A 17,767-nucleotide genomic window follows, 5' to 3' on the forward strand; every position below is an offset into this window, starting at 1 on the left:
TTCTGCATCATTCAATATTTTCCCACAGAATCCTACAATATTGCAAATCCAGGCTAGAAATTTTTCTTTTGTTATTTCAACATAAGAAATGCTGAACAAGTTCTTCTCTTTTAGTTTTCTAACTCCCCGTCTTTGCACATTTCGTTATAATACTTTGTCTTCTCGAGCTGCCTTTTGAAATTTTCTGTTCATCGCCTTTGCCTCTACATATATTACATTTGCTTTAGCTTTTCTACACTGGAGTGAGTTCTGACATCCATTTTGGCCGCTTCTTTCTTTCCTGTCTTTTTAATGACCTTTTACTTTCTTCCTGCATGATGTTCTTAATGTCATCCCACAGTACTTCTGGTCTTCAGTCATTAGTGTTTAATGCATCAAATCTGTTTTTGATAGAGATGATCTCCAAATTCATGTGAGACATACCCAAGGTCATACTTTGGCTCTCGTGGAGTAGTTTTAATTTTCTTCAGTTTCATCCCACATATGAGTATCTGATGGTCTGTTCCACAGTTTGCCCCTGGCCTTTTTTTTTCAGAGTAAAAAAATTCAAGCTTTTTTAGAACAGGACAGTCCTCAGTTGCTGCTTCTTTTTTTTGAAAACAAGCTTTTATTGTGAATTGAGTGAAGGTGTACAGAGCAGATCATTAATTTTACATTCAACAAACCATATACTCTGCTTCATTACAATGATTGGAATCCTCTCTGTCTTCCAAGTTAATAGTATTTACCTCTATTCACTTTAACTCTTGGATACATCTGTGTGTTTCCTGCTACTGAGAAGGTTAACTTTTAAAAAGGGAAAGCAAAGTAGTTTTATTTTAAAATGGCATATCTGGTTATACCAAAATATTAAAGATAGTGACAGCTAAACTAAATTGTACATTGTACGTCAGCCGAAAAATGTGTACATTGTACGTCAGCCGAAAAATTTGAATAAAAGGCTAAACTTATGCCACAGAGAATAGAAGGATGTGTAAGTGTAATTGGATCTAATAGTGAATGTGTTCATACATTTTTTTTTAACATTTTATTGTGAATGTAGTGAAGGTTTACAGAGCAGATCATCAGTTTTACATTCAACAAATCATGTATTTTGCTTCATTACATTGTTGTAATCCCCTCCATGTATCAACAGTTAACAGCATTTACTTCTATTCACTTTAGCATTCCTCCCTGTGTCTCCTGATACCTTCATCTTTCCTTTCCTAAACTTGTGTTCATTCATTTTACCTCTATGCACTTACTGAGAGAGGAGGTTGCTAAAATAATGACCCCTTTCTGGTACAAGAATGAAAATTAAACCTTCCAGAAAATCTAGTTGTTGTTGTTAAGTGCCATTGAGTCAATGCTGACCCATAGTGACCCTGTATAGGGTTTCCAAGGAGCAGCTGGTGAACTTGAACCACCAATCTTGCAGTTCAAACGACTTTGCAGTCTGACCCATTAGCCCACAGACAGCGCCACACCAGGACTCCAGAAAACCTAGTACATCTATTTAAATAATGTTCCCCATACATGCACATACTGATATAGGTAAGGAGTCCTAGTCATACTTTTTTTTTTTTTTTAATGTTTTATTGTGAATTATATGATAGTTTACATTGGAGAACATTAGTTTTACATTCATTCTATCAGGTATTTTTTCATTGCCATGGTTACAATCTCCTCCATGCATCATCAACCAACCAAAGGGTATATACCCTACAAGCCTGTCACCTGTTCGTCAGCACACAGCCCCTCTCCTTCTCTGGGTCTAGAGTCCCCAGCTGTTCCCTTTCTCCATGTCGTCATCTCTGCCTCCCATCTCTGCCTCCCATCTCTGGCGTCCCTGCTTCTCTGAGTAGGGTCCTGCTCTCTACTCTTCTTCCTTGATGGTCCCAGGGACCTCCGCTCCTAGACTGTAAAGTCAATCACTCCCCTCCTTTTGCTACAAAACGGCTCCCTTTACATTTCCAACCCTCACAATCAGTCCTGATAACAATTATTCACTATTGTATCTGCATCTCCTTTCATCAGCCCCACCCAGACAGATTGGATACTACTCAGTGGAGATTCTACCTTCCTCCACACCCTCTCGATCTAGGCTCCCTCTTGAAAGCTTGTAAGCCCGTCACTTCTTGCCTTTAGGCACCCCCCCCCCCAATTTTGGGTAGCCAATGTCCAAGGTGCCCATCCCTGTCTACTCTGTGTATGGAGGGGGGTGGGAGGGGTGGGAATGATCCTCATTGTAAAGATTTGTTCCCTCTTTTGAACTACTGCATCCATAGGCATAGGTCAAGTTCATCAAATTATATCAGATTACTCTTTTTTTTTTTTTTTCCTCTTCTTTTTTCTAGTTGAGCTCTGATCATCTAGTCATTGAAGCCAGGTCAAGTGGGTATTATCCGCAAGTGTGGGTGTTCTTGTGCATATGCCCTCTCTTTTTATCAGCTGGATGCTTCACTCTCCACTCTAGTCCTCTGTGGCTGTGTCGCTGATTCTAGACCCAAGAGTCCCCAGGTCTTGCCACACTGCTGGCCAACCAGATCTCCATCCGGGCTCACAGGAGTCTAGTTAACGTTATAGGGCTTAGCTCACAGCTTCATTGCTGTTTTTCCCTCACTTCCCCTTATCAAGGACAAATGTGGTTGCCAATCAGAGCGTGTATTCCCATTGAGTCTTAGTCTTGGGAGGGGGTTTGCCCTGAGGGGATCCGACCACTTGCCTTGATGTCTCCTGGGTGAGCAACTTGCTTGTTCTTGTAATCAGTCAGTTTGCCTATGTTGTTTTGTATTTTTCCTGTCAATCTTTCTTTCAAGACATATCTTCTTTTCTTCTAGCTGCTCCAGGCTGGCCTGCTTGTCTTTTCAAGTGGAAATTTCCCACCTTAGAAGATTCTGGATGGGGTTCAGGATTCCACCTATGGTCTTATGTAGTGCAGAGGCTCCACAGGAAGCCTCCTTCACTGGGCACATTATAGCCCCATTTTAGGTATTCCAATCAGTTATAGATAGAAGACGGACTTAACAAGCTTTCAATGGTGATATTTCTGGCTATTCTTGTCTCTCCCCCTCAAGTGTCCCCTGGCCTTGTTTTGTCTGATGATGAGTTTTCCCACAGAGATGTAGTCAGTTTGATTTCTGTGTATTTCATCTGTTGAGGTCCATTTGTTTAGTCCCCTTTTATGTTTAAAAATATATTTGCAAAGAATAAGTCATTGGTCTTGCAAAATTCTGATGTGCAATCTCCAGCATCACTTCACCACGGCCACATTTTCCAACTACTGATCCTTTTGTTTCTAACCTTTCCATTTTAATCACCAGTAAGTACCACTGCATCTTGATTTGATCAATTTCAGACTGAAAAAGTTGGTAGAGTTCTTTAATTTTATCATCACTGGCTTTAATGGTTGGTGCATAAATTTGAATAATAGTGGTGGTATTACTAGGTCTTCATTATAGATGTGTGTGTATTATCTTAACACAGATAGCTTTGTACTTTAAGATTCTGAAATGTTCTTTTTGATGATGAATGTGATGCCATTCCTTTTTTTGAATTTGTCATTCCTGGTATAGTAAACCATATGACTGTTTGATTAAAAATGGCCAATACTAGTCCATTAGAGCTAGGACATTGATCTTTTTGTATTCCATTTTATTTTTGAGAACTTAAAATTTTTATAGTTTTTCATACTTCCTACATTCCGTGTTCTGATTACTAATGGATGTTTGCAGCTGTTTTCCTCATTTAGAGTTGTGCCCCATCAGTAAATGAAGGTCCCTAAAGATTTATGTCATTATAGTCAACTGTACTTTGTGGAGACAACTCTTCCCTAGTAGTTTTTACTGCCTCCCAACCTGAAGGGCTCATCTTCCACACCATATCTGATTGTGTTTGCTGCTGCTCATAAGGTTTTCAGTGGTTAAACATTCAGAAGCAATCCTCCTCTATTTCTTTCTAGTCTTTCTTAGTCTGGAAGCACTGCTCAAACCTGTCCACCAATCCTACTGGTATTTGAAATACTGGTGCCATACATAGCTCCCAGCATCAAAAGCAACACACAAGCCACCATAGTACTTTTCTAATAGCCACATTAAAAAAGTAAAAAGAATCACTTGAAAGTAATTTAGATAATATATTTTATTTAACCCAATGTATTCAAAGTGTTAGCATTTCAACATGTATAAAAATTATTCAGGTAGTTTACATTTTAAAAAGTAAATATTTAAAATCCAGTGTGCTTTACACAGATTGCATCTCACTATTGACTAGCCAAATTGTAAGTGCTCAGTTAAGTGCCGTCGAGTCGATTCCAACTCATAGCAACTCATAGCACAATAGAACAAAACACTGTCTGGTCCCATGCCATCCTCACAATTGTTGTTAAGCTTGAGCCCATTGCTGCTGCCACTGTGCCAATCCATCTCATTGGGGATCTGCCTCTTTTTCACAGACCCTACAGTTTATCCAGCATGATATCCTCCCCCAGGGACTGGTCCCTCTTGACAATATGTCTGAAGTATGAGAGATGAAGTCTTGCCTTCCTGGCTTCAAGGAGCATTCTGGCTGTACTTCATCAAGCACAGATTCATTTGTTCTTCTGGCAGTCCATGATACTTTTACTATTCTTCTACAGCATTATAACTCAAATGCATCACTTCTTCTATGGTCTTTCTTATTCATTGTCCAACTTTCACATGTATATGAATGAAGTTATGAAAAATACCATGACTTGCATGTAGCACCTTAGTCCTTAAGCTGACATCTTTGCTCTTGAACACTTAACTAAGTCTTGTGCAACAGATATATCTAATGCAGTATGTTGTTTGATTTCTTGATGGCTGCTTCCGTGTATGTTGATGGTAGATCCAAGCAAAATGAAGTCTTTTGACAACTTCGATCTTTTCTCCATTTATCTTGATGATATTTATTGGTCCAGTGGTGAGGATTGTAGCTTTTTTGTTTTTTTTTGGCATTCACATGCAACCCATACTGAATTATGGTCTTTGATCTTCATCAGTAAGTATTTTAAGTCCTTTTAGTGTTGAGTAAGCAAGCAAGCTTGTATCATCTGCATTTGCAGGTTTTTAATGATTATTCCTCTAATCCTGATTCCACGTTCTTCTTCATATAATTCAGCTTCTTGAATTATTTGCTCAGTATTCAGATTGAATGAGTTTGGTGAAAGAATACAACCCTGTTGCACATCTCTCTTGATTTTAAACCATTCAGTGTCTCCTTGTTCTGTTTGAACAGCTGCCTCTTGGTCTGTGTACAAGTTCCTCATGAGCACAGTTAAGTGTGGCCTTGTGATTCATCTTCCTTTTTATAAATAATTTCTATTTCTGTACTCGATTTTATGTAATTACCTATCCCATGGTGGTTGGTGGTTATGTGTCATGGAGTTTGTTCCGACTCATAGCAACCCTGTATATCGTTTCCAAGGCTATTAATTTTTACGGGAGCAGAAAGCCTCATCTTTCACTGGTAGAACTGCTGGGAGTTTCAAATTGCTGATTATGAAATTAGCAGCCTGACTTGTAACCACTACGCTTCCAGAGCTCCTACCTATCCCATGTGACCAGTTAATTCAGTCATTCTTTTTTCTGTAGAAATATATTAAGATTTGTTTCTCTTCTCTACTAGTTGTTCGATCTTTAGAACATTAAGTTATTAATGTATTTTGAATAAAGCCATAAATTTAATTGGTAAATTCTCATAAATTTATAGTTAACCTATGTTTTAAAAATGAAGCCTACATTTTAAAATCCATTAAGCTCTACTTTTTCCACACTCAGCTTGTGGTGAATGGCGAACCTCAAATTTCTTTCCTCTGGCTTTTTTAAAAAAGATGATAAAGTATGAAAAATGACTAGAACTTGGGAAAGATATAAACTCACTTTATATTTGATTATACACATAATCTAATTTTTCCGAATTAGAAATTAAATTCAGAATAGAAAATGAATAGATGCCACTAAAAGGGAATCAGAGCTTCCTGGAGAAGCAACTGATCCCGGGTCTGGGATAAAAAATGTGCAAAATGAGCTTGGATGGAAAATCTTGCCATACTAGGAATAAGGCAGCATGTTGAAAATAAAAGGTTATGTCACAAGGCTTCAGGAGCCAAATGAGTAATTTCCAGTGGTCAGTGAAGTGAAAACAATGAGCATTCATATAGTTATGTTGTTAAGTGCCTTTGAGTCAATTCCAACTTATAGCAACCCTGTATAGGGTTTCCAAGGCTAAATCTAAAGGAGCAGGAAGTCTCATTTTTCTTCTGAGGGACGGCCGGTAGATTTGAGCTGCTGACTTTTTGGTCAACAGCCCAACTCATAACCCACTATGCTACCAGGGCCCCTTGGGTTGGGGGTATTGTTGTGTAGTGTTGTCGATTTGGTTCCAACCCCATATAGAGTTTCCAAGGAGCAACTGCAGATGAAATAAAATTGGACTTGTATCCATAAATGTTGCAGCTGGATGATGGGTACATAGGGTTCATATACTTTGTCATTACTTTTGTTTGATTTTTTTTTTTTTTTCTTTTTAAATAATAAATTATTTTTCAGAAGAGCAACTTTTGGAAACTTCCTTGGCATCAGTACTACAATTTCTTTTTTTGGTGTTTCATTTTATAATGATCTCTGTGGAGATATTTATCCTTGCATCAAACTTGCTATGTAAAATAAGACCATTTCTTCATGTTCTGTTAAACAGCTTGGCACCACCATCTGTTCATTTTGTTTTTCTGTTTTTTCAGCTCTCTCTTTCCAGATGTAGTGAACTGTATGCAGACTGATAACCTGGAACTAAAGAAACTTGTGTACCTCTACTTGATGAACTATGCCAAGAGTCAGCCGGACATGGCCATCATGGCTGTCAACAGCTTTGTGAAGGTAATTTCCCAAGACCTCAACAGAGTGCCTTCTACCTCAGATAGGTTTTCAGAAGTGTCATTTGATGTAGTTAGTATCTGCATTAGAAATACCCTTCATTCTAAAGGAGGGCATCTAAGGAAATATTGGCAATGATCAAATATGTTCTTGTTTTAAGCATTCTATAGGCCAGTGTGTAATGAAAGAAATTTAAACCATATGGTGAGCCTTGTGTTATCTGGACTTGGTGCATCTTTGCCAGTTAGGTAGGAGACAGACAGTTGAAGCCTTACTGTTTTGCCTTCCAAAGCTGGCAGAGGTTGGCCATGTCACTGTGGTATCAGTAACCAGGGACTTTATATGCTTTATCATTTAAAGCTATGAACAAAGATCTCAACTCTTGTAGAATTACCTTACTCTTTGCCAAAACAGTTTTTCGCTTTTAAGAAGTATTTTGTAATTTTCCTGTAAGGATAATATAGAGGAGTAGTCCTCACTAAAACTTCCTGATGCTGATCTGTCTTCTCACAAAAAATAATTTACCTGTATAGAAATTAGTTATAGTCAGAAGTAGGGAAAACTGCAGGACCTACTATTTCAATTCATTTAATAGATTTTATAGTATTTGATTAAAATTTTTTTATTATGAAAAATTTAAATATATCCAAGTAGAAAGAACAGTATAATAAATTTTTAAATAGCCATTTACAGTTTTAGCAGTTACTGACAAATGACCACTGTAATTTAATTACACTCTCCATACATACTTTATTGACCCTGCCCCCACTGTGTAATTTTAAAATAAATTCCAAACATCATATCTTTTCATCTGTCAATTCGCCAGAAAAGATCTATCATTGGAGTCCTGGTGTGGCATTGCGAGCTAATGTGCTGGACTGTAAGGTCGGTTTGAACTACAAGGTTGATGGTTCAATTCACCATCCACTTTTTGGAAACCGTATAAGGGTCACTATGAGTTGGAACCAACTTGACGGCACTTAGCAACAACAACACTGCTCTGTCATATGTGAAGAAGAACATGGCATCAGGATTGGAGGAAGGAAGGCTCTTTTAACAACCTGCGATATGCCAGTGATACAGTCTTGCTTGCTAAAAGCGAAGAGGACTTAAGACACTTGAAGATGAAGATCAAAGATCACAGACTATGGGTTGCACCTCAATGTAAAGAAAGCAAAATCCTCACCAATGGACTAGTAAATAACATCAAGATAAATGGAGAAAAGATTGAAGGTGTAAGACTTCTATTTGCTTGGATCCACCATCAACACTCATGGAAGCAGCAAGTCAAGTCTGCTGTACAAGACCTCTTTAAAATGTTAAAGAGCAGAGGTGTCAGTTTGAGGACTAAGGTGCACCTGACTTAAACCATAGCATTTTCAATAGCCTCAATGTGTGTGAAAGTTTGACAGTGAAGACTGTCGAAGAATTGATGCATTTGAGTTATGGTGTTGGAGGAGTATATTGAAGGTACCACAGACTGCCAAAAGAACAAACCAATCTGTGTTGGAAGAAGTACAGCCAGAATACTCCTTAGAAACCACCATGGCCAGACATCATCTCTCATACTTTGGACATATTATCAGGAGGGACCAGTCCCTAAAGAAGGCCATCATGCTTGGTAAAGTGGAGGGTCACTGAAAAAGAGGAAGACTCCCAACGAGATGGATTGGCAGCAATGGATTCAAAGGTAGTAACAGTTGTGAGGTTGGCTCAGGACCTGGCAGTGTTTCCTTCTGTTGTGCTTAAGGTTACTATGAATCGGTATTGACTCAGCAGCACCTAACAACAACACACTGTCATTGTCACATCTTAAAAACCTGGCAATAGTTCTTTAATGTTATTAAATATTCAGATTTTTTCTTTTATCAGATTTAATGAACATACTAGGGTTGTTTCCATTAATTTTTTTTAACCTACTGTTTTGTTTTTTCTCTTGCTTGGAACTTAGTCTACATGAATTTTAAAGAGCCCAAAAAAACAGCATTTTAAAAATTACTTTTATTGAATTGTTTTGAAACATAACAATATGCTTTCTTATTGTGGAATTTTTGTTCTTTTCCTATGTTTAGCTACATTAGACAGAACATAAAATTTCATCTCTTTGTCTCATGGTTCATAAGTAGAATAAATCATTGGAAAGATTTAGTTTATTGTGTTTGAAACTAAGAGTTGTACATAGGTTTATAATGTTAAAACATTTAAAAAAAATTTATGTAGGGCAATTTAATGAGTGTTTCAGCTCTGTAAGTATTCTCATGTAGAAAACAGTGGGTAGTAAGGGAGAATGCACAAGAATAGGGAGCTCACCTCACTCTAGGAATTTATGCCATTGGAGATCTGGTAGCATAATGGTTACCAATCAGCCTGCGAATCTCAAGGTCAGCAGGTTGAAATTGCCAGTGGTTCCATTGGAGAAAGAGGAGGCTTTCTGTTCCTGTAAAGATTTACAGCCTCGGAAACCCTATGCAGGATCGCTGTGAGTCAGAACCGACTCCATGGTACATAACCACCACCACCACCTACCAGCTCCTCTGTGCCTTGCCTTTCTTGGCCATTGATCCTGGAGATACAGCTTTTCTTTCTCTGTACTTGTTACTTAAGGACTAATTGTAGAATGAGATAGTCTTTCCAGTGTCTCATTTTTCATGCATCTGAATACAAGCATGTGGGGGACCAGATTTATACTTAAGAATAAAACGGGAGATTTGGCTTTTGATACAAAATGTAACGAAAGTATATAACTATTAAATTAAAGTATATAACTATTAAATTAATGAAACATTCTTTTATGGATTATCTAGACTGTACATCTGCAGTTATTTATGATTGTGTTCTGTAGGACTGTGAAGATCCCAATCCATTGATTCGAGCGTTGGCAGTGAGAACCATGGGCTGCATCCGGGTGGACAAGATTACAGAATATCTCTGTGAACCCCTCCGCAAGTGCTTAAAGGATGAAGACCCCTATGTTCGGAAAACAGCTGCTGTCTGTGTGGCAAAGCTCCATGACATCAATGCCCAAATGGTGGAAGATCAGGGATTCTTGGATTCTTTGCGAGATCTTATAGCGGATTCAAATCCAATGGTAAGCAGCTTCTACTTGTATAATGAGATCATCATTTAAAATGGAGATGTCTTAGCAAATTCAAATCCAAAGGGTAAGCAGCTTCTACTTTTATCACGAGAGGATCATTAAAATGAATCCTTTTAAAAGTATGTTTAAAGTAAACCATGTCTTTGTGACATTGATCAATGAGTAGCTCTTTACGCATGATTTCTGTTTGTCCCACAGATTTTAATGTCATGCCCTAGGTTTTTCTGAGGTGAGAACCAAAATCCATGATTTTCAAAACAAACTTTTGTATTGTACCTATCCTATATTTGCTCAGGAACATGTTCTTTTATCATTTTCTTTAGGAGATCAGGTTGGTTGGTTACTTTTTAAAAAGATTATTTATTCAGATGATTATGGTATTGTCTGGTGATGTGGGAGTAAAAACTGAATTGATGTTTATTGCATAGTTATTATAATGCATTTTCCTACAAGAGAATTCTAGGACAAGATTTCTTCTAGTCAACTTGATCATATTCTAAATGTTTGGCTGCCAGAATGCAGCACTCTACAGTTTTGGAATCATGTATCTCTTTTACTGGGCATGTTAAACTTCAAGTATTATCAGGAGAAAGGAAGTAAGTATCAAGTGGCACATAAATTCTACTAGTGGTGGTGGTGGTTATGTGTGGTGGTACTCGGTTCCGACTCATAGCAACCCTGTACAGGGTGTTCCGAGGCTGGAAATTTTTACAGGAGCAGAAAGCCTCATCTTTCTCTCCTGGAACAGCTGGTAGTTTTGAACTGCTGACCTTGCGGTTCGCAGCCTGATTTGTAACCACTATGCTACCAGAGTGCCTTAAACTCTACTAGTAACTGTAGCTCATTTGAATTACGTTTGTCAGTAAGGATCATTACCAAGAAGGTGGTAAAACAGAATTACTTTCTTTAGTTTAAAGGCCTTCTGTTTTAATGCAGTGTTTGCTTGGAAGTGAGTAACACAAGGAGTTAGACGATGGGTAACCTTGAAATATTATATTTGTTGGACTTTTTTAAATGGACAGGTTAGATTTGCCTTGAAATAGACATTGTCACTTTCAAATTACATGCTCAGATCTTTGCCTTGATATTTCTTATTGGTGTATCTTATTCCTTGGGTATCTCTGGTTCATATTTATCGTTTTTATCCTTCAGGTTTAGTATTTCAGGTCAAAGGATGAAGTCAGGCATATATTTTGAGAAGTATTTATGGTGCTGACTATACCATAAGGAATCTTTAAGTCATCTCCAAGGCAAGTAGAGAGGTGTGCGTGCTCTTGCTCTTGATGGAATTGCCACCAATATTGGAAGATTCAAGCCTTTTGTCTCTGCAGCTATGTTGTATTTTTTTAAATTCCATTAAAGAATTAACTTTATAAGGCAATATCTGTGTTATAACCAGTTGTTGATGTTGTTGTGGGCCATCGAGTCGGTTCCATCTCATAGCATCCTTGTATAAGGTTTCTGAGGCTGTAAAGTTTTGTGGGAGCAGAAAGCCTTATCTTTCTCTCACAGAGCAGCTGGTGGGCTCAAACCTTGGACCTTGTGGCTTGCAGTCCAGTGCTTATCTTACTGAGCCACCACACTCCCTATAAACTGTTGTTCTTATGTGCTGTTGTGTCGGTTCTGTCTTATAGCAACTCTGCATAGGGTTTTTGAGGAGCAGCTGGTGGATTTGAACCGCCAGCCTTGTGGTTCAAACCAGTCTTTGTAGTCTGGTGCTTATCCTAGGGTGCCATGCCAGGACCCCCTAGACTGTGTAGCTGGTACAAATTGTGCTTCTGGTATTTGTTTGGAGTCACTCTTTAAGCAATTGTCTTGTAAATGCTCTACCTGAAAACAAGTGATGAGATGCAAAGTATTTAGGTTTCAAGTACTAATGAGATGAGCAGAATATTGTATATCTTGTAGAAACTTACTGAATATTCAGTGAGGCTAAGAATGTGGCAACTCCAGTGTAGGGGGAAAAGCCTAAACTAATATAAGCCTAATGTAAAGTCTTCAGAGCAGAATTTATATAATTAGATGATCAGCAATAGGGACTAACTGGGAGTTTAGTTGTAAAGTTATTTTTTTATTTTTCTGTTTTTGTGCTGTATCCTGGTTTACAAAAAAAAACAAAAAAAAACCACCAGGATAGAATACAAAAAAAGAAAAAGAAAAAAATACCTTTACAACTAAACTCCCAGTTAGTCCCTATTGCTGATCATCTAATTATATAAATTCTGCTCTGAAGACTTTACATTAGGTTTATATTAGTTTAGGCTTTTCCCCCTACACTGGAGTTGATACTGGTGTTGATACTGAAGGAGGAAGTCCAAGGTGCCTTTAAGGAATTGGCAAAGAACAAGGCACCAGGAATTGATGGAATAAAAATTGAAATCTTTCAAGAAAGTGAGGCGGCACAGGAGGCACTCACTCATCTCTGCCAAGAAATTTGAAAGACAGCTATCTGGCTGACTGATTGGAAGAGATCCATATTTGTGCCCATTCCAAAGAGAAGCGACCCAATGGAATATGGAAATCATCGGGCAATATCTTTGATATCTCATGCGAGTAAAGTTTTGCTAAAGGTAATATAGAAACGGCTATAATCATACATTGACAGAGAACTTCCAGAGGTTCAAGCTGGATTCAGAAGAGGCCATGAAACGAGGGATATCATTGCTGATGTCCGATAGATCTTGGCTGAAAGCAGAGAATATCAGAAAGATGTTTACCTGTGCTTGATTGACTATGCAAAGGCTTTTGATTGTGTGGATCATGACAAGCTATGGACAACATTGCGAAGTATGAGTATTCCGGAACACTTAATTGTGCTCATGAAGAATCTGTACCTGGACCAAGAGGCAGTTGTTTGAATAGAACAAGGGAACACTGAATGTTTTCAAGTTAAAAAGGTGTGCGACAGGGTTGTATTCTTTCACCATACTTATTCAACGTGTATGCTGAACAAATAATCTGAGAACAAATAATCTGAGAAGCTGGGTTCTATGAAGAAAAACGTGGCATCAGGATTGGAGGAAGACTCATTAACAACCTGCCATATGCAGATGATACAACCTTGCTGAAAGTGAAGAGGACTTAAAACATTTACTGATGATGATCAAAGAGCACAGCCTTTGGTATGGATAAAACCCAAAGGTAAGAAAAAAAAAAAACCCAACAACGGACCAATAAACAACATTCTTATCAACGGAGAAAAGATTGAAGTTGTCAAGAACTTGTTTCTTCTTGGATCAACTATCAACACTCATGGAAGCAGCAGTCAAGAAATCAAATGACGTATTGCATTAGGCAAATCTGCTGCATAAGTCCTTTTCAAAATGAAGAGCAAAGATGTCAGCTTGAGGACTAAGGTGTGCCTGACCCAAGCCATGGTATTTTCGGTAATGTCATATGCATGCGAAAGTTGGACAGTGAATAAGGAAGACCATAGAAAAATTGATGCTTTTGAGTTATTGTGTTGGAGGAGAGTATTGAAAGTACCATGGGCTGCTGAAAGAACCAATAGATCCGTTTTGGAAGAAGTGCAGCCAGAGTGCTCCTTGGAAGCCAAGATGGCCAAACTTCGTCTCTCATACTTCAGAAATATTGTCAGGAGGGACCAATCGCTGGAGAAGGACATCATGTTTGGTAAGGTGGAGGGTCAGAGAAAAAAGAGGAAGACCCCCAGTGAGATGGATTGGCCAAATGGCAGCATCAATGCAACAGTCGTGAGGCTGGCCCAGGATTGGGCAGTGCTTCATTCTGCTGTGCATAAGGTTGCTATGAGTTGGTACCGACTCTTTGCTCTTCATCAGTAAATGTTTTAAGTCCTCTTCACTTTCATCAAGCAAGGTTGTATCATCTATCGCAGGTTGTTAATGAGACTTCCTCCAATATTGATGCCACGTTTTTCTTCTCATAACCCAGCTTCTCGGATTGTTTGCTCAGCATACAGGTTGAATAAGTATGGTGAAAGAATACAACCCTGTCACTTACCTTCTTAATTTTAAATCATTCAGTGTTCCCATGTTCTGTTCGAACAACTGCCTCTTGGTCCATATAAGATCACTATTAATCAGATTCAACTCCACAGAAACAGATTTGTTGACATTTTGTCAAAGAAAACATTCAGGCTGTAAATCTATATAGAATCAGATTTTTCCTACAGAACTTGTGGGTTCTAACTTGGTTAACAGCTCTGTTCTTAACCACTACAGCACCAGGACTCCTGATTATGAGATTATGGTGCTTATGAGGCCTTATTTTACTGCTCTAAAGGAATCATTTTATTTCATTTTTGTTGAGATACTGCTCCACATGGTGGCAGCACTGTGCCAGCAATTGTTAGAATCTCTTGCAAAAGAAATCAAAGATTTCAAAGGGCTTTGCTTAGTTTTCTTGTGTCACTTGAGAAGGGCCTTTTAGATGTACAAAAATTTGTAGACAATCTGCAGAAATAACTTGAAAATCTTCTAAGAGTAAAGTGTTAGTCAATATGCAACTACTCTGGGAGTTAGGTTGTCTGATTCCTGAGATGTGCCTTGCTGTAAGTAATAGAACTTATTATATTTTCATTTTCTGGTGTTTGAGGAGCGTAACACACACTTCTTTTCCTGCAGTTATTTTATCATTTATACTTTGGTTAAAGCTTACTTTTAGTGAAATTCCATCTAAGAGAAAAGATAAATACTTCGAAATGAAAAAAAATCTTAGTATTCCTAGTTTTATGTCTTTGTTCCATGTATCTTAACCACCTTGAGTCTGTAAAATGAGAGTTAATATCTTAGAATTGTATTGAATTTCAGTTGAACTATTGTGTGAAAAATGCCTCTCAAAGGCCTTGGCTTATGGGAACTCAGAAGATGATGACTGTTACTGTAAAATTATGACGTACACATGAGGCAAACATTAATAATTATTTTTTTGTTCATTTAAATTTTCTGATTCCTTTGATGATGTTGTTAATTGCCGTGGAGTCAGTTCTGACTCATACTGTGTAGGGTTGGGATTGTAAATCTTTACGGGAGCAGAACGCCTCATCTTTCTTCTGCAGTAAACAGTAGATTTGAACTGCTGACTTTGTAGTTGGTAGCCCAGGAGTTCTGGTGTGGTGCTGTAGGATAAGCACTGGCCCTCAAAGTTGGTGGTTCAAACTCACTAGTCACTCATCAGCAACTCTGTACAGGATTGCTGTAAGTTGGAACTGACTCAATGGCACTTAACAACAACAAAACCGTGTCTCCTTCAGGCATACTTGTTAGTTGCTGTGGAGTCAGTTCTGACTGATTGCTACCTTTTATAGAGTTTTTGAGGAGCAGCTGACTTGTTGTTTGAACAATTGACCTCGCAGTTAAAACCAACCTTGCATTCCAGTGCTTATCCTACGTTGCCCCACCAGAACTCCTTGTTGTTGTTGGTAAGTGCTGTCGAGCTGGTTGAGACCCATAGCGACCCTGTACAGGGTTTCTGAGGAGCAGCTGGTTAGCTTGAACTGCCTATCTTGTGGTTCAAATTGACTTTGTAGTCCAGTGCATTTACCCACAGAACCACACCAGGAGTTCCAGAACTCCTTAATAGGGCTTGAAAGTCCCTTTGTCAAAAGGAAAATGCTGCAGAAATCCTGGGGAGGTGTGTTTTGTTTATTCTGTCACATTTTCTAATTGAAACTAACAAGAAAGATGAGGATCTCCATCTGTATATACAGAGTAGTCCACAAATAAACCCATTGCTCTGATGTCCATTCTGACTGATGGCGACCCTACAGGACACAGAACTGCCCTCTCAGGTTTCTTAGACTGTCGTCTTTATGGAAGCAGACGGCCACATCTTGTCTTGAGGAGCATTGGTAGGTTCCAGCAACCCACATTGTTAGCTGCTGAAATGTTGAACCACTGCACCAATGAGACCCCATAAAGTGTAGGTTCACAGCTGAAAAGAAAAATGTTAACTACAGCTAATTTCCTAAAGATCCTAAATGGGATATGGTTGTGGTGGTGCTTATGTGCCGTGGAGTTGGTTCCAACTCATAGAGACCCTGTATAAGGTTTCCGAGGCTATAAATCTTTACAGGAGCAGAAAGCCTCATCTTTCTCCCATGGAACTGCTGGGCGTTTCGAACTGCTGACTGAGATTAGCAGCCCGACTTGTAACCATTGTGCTTCCAGAGCTCCTTAAACACAAATGACGCGAAAATTTGAGACAAATCATAAGTTCTACCTCCGGGATGGGAGTCTGGTCCCCAGACTGAAGTGGAGCTGCCATGGGATCCCGGTGGCAGGAACCTGGCCAAGGGCAGGGCGTGGGTTCCCGCACAGCTGCTGGGCCCAGGCCCCATGAGCTCCTTCTCACTATGGCCCTGATTGAAACTGGTATAAGTAGCCTGTTTTGTGAGAGTTGCATGGGAGGAAGTTCACAGTGCTGCTGTTGGTCCACTGTTGCTTAGTGCTGCATGCTGGAGACAGCAGTCAAGTGTGTATAAATTTTTATCATGTTTTCTGTTTTTGAGCTCAGTACTCCTAAGCCCCTTTGGCTTACCATATAAAAACCCAAACAGTATTCTCACTGCCATCAAGTTGATTCTAACTCATAGCAATCCTATATAGGGTTTCTGAGACTGTATATCTTTATGGGAATAGTCAGTCTCATCTTTCACCCATGAAGCATCTAGTGGGTTTGAACTGCTAGCAACCCAATCAGTGCTTAACCCACTGTGCCACCAGGGCTCTTGGCTTACCGTATAGTCACTTTGATCTCGGTCTTTCAGGCTTTTTTTCTGTTCTCTCTTTTGTCACTGTCAGAGCTGCCCTTAGGATTATTTTTGTTGTTAAATCCCATTGAGTTGATTCTGATTCAGTGACCCTGTATAGGGTTTCTGAGGCTTTTAAAGGTTCAGCTTTCTCCTGCAGAGCAGCTGGTAAGCCTGAACTGCTGACCTTGTGGTTTGCAATTCAGTGCTTACTTATTTTATGGAGTTACCGTGCCTGTGGGATTATCTGTCTGTTGGCCTACCCTCTCTGTAAAACTTGTTTAAACACATATCTTCTCATTTGCTGAAGTTTTTCTGTAAAAGTCTCTAGGTAGACTCAACTGAGCTCAGTGTTTAACCCGCAGGCTCTCTTGATAAGAAGGACATCTCACAACAACAGAGGAGCAGTTAGTCATTTCTGAAGGATTGAAGTGGAATTAGTGGACTCATGGGTAACCCTGCCAGCATACAAAATACCAGTGGCATAGTTTGCAGCATCACAGCAACATGCAAACCATCATAGTGTGACAAATGGACAGATGAATGGGGCAGCACTTGGAAGTACTCAGTCATCTATGCCAAGAAATTTAGAAGACAGCTACCTGGCCAACTAATTAGAAGAGAGAGGTGACCTAATGGAATATAGAAATCATTGGATAGTATCATTAATATCACATGCAAGTAAACATTTTTTCAAGATAATTCAGAAACGGATGGTAATTCAAAACATTGATGGGGAATAGCCAGAGGTTCAAGCTGAATTCAGATGAGGATGTGGAACGAGGAATATCATTGCTGATGTCTGATGGATCTTGGCTGACAGCAGAGAATACCAGAGAGATGTTTACCTGTGCTTTATTGATTATGCTTTCAACTAGGTGGATCATGCTATGTTATGGACTACGTTGTAGAGTTTGAGTATTCTGGAACACTTGATTGTGCTCCTGAGAAATTTGTACCAAGAGATGCTCATTTGGACAGAACAAGCAGACTCTGAATGATTGAAAATCAGGTGTGCCAGGGTTGTATTCTTTCACCATACTTATTCAACCTCTATGCTGAGCAAAT

The 17,767-nt window shown here is 39.0% G+C and overlaps 1 protein-coding gene across 2 annotated transcripts in view; it reads left to right on the forward strand.

Moving 5' to 3' along the window:
* Window positions 1-17,767, forward strand: part of AP2B1 (adaptor-related protein complex 2, beta 1 subunit) — a 151,074-nt gene that overhangs the window by 20,426 nt on the left and 112,881 nt on the right. For both annotated transcript variants that reach the window (XM_006832331.1, XM_006832332.1), the window contains 2 exons: window positions 6,740-6,875; window positions 9,715-9,960. In XM_006832331.1, coding sequence (XP_006832394.1) covers window positions 6,740-6,875; window positions 9,715-9,960 — 382 coding nt within the window. The remainder of the gene's footprint in view (window positions 1-6,739; window positions 6,876-9,714; window positions 9,961-17,767) is intronic.

Source organism: Chrysochloris asiatica, unplaced genomic scaffold, assembly GCF_000296735.1.
Source record: "Chrysochloris asiatica unplaced genomic scaffold, ChrAsi1.0 scaffold00007, whole genome shotgun sequence".
NCBI classification, from domain to species: Eukaryota; Metazoa; Chordata; class Mammalia; order Afrosoricida; family Chrysochloridae; genus Chrysochloris; species Chrysochloris asiatica.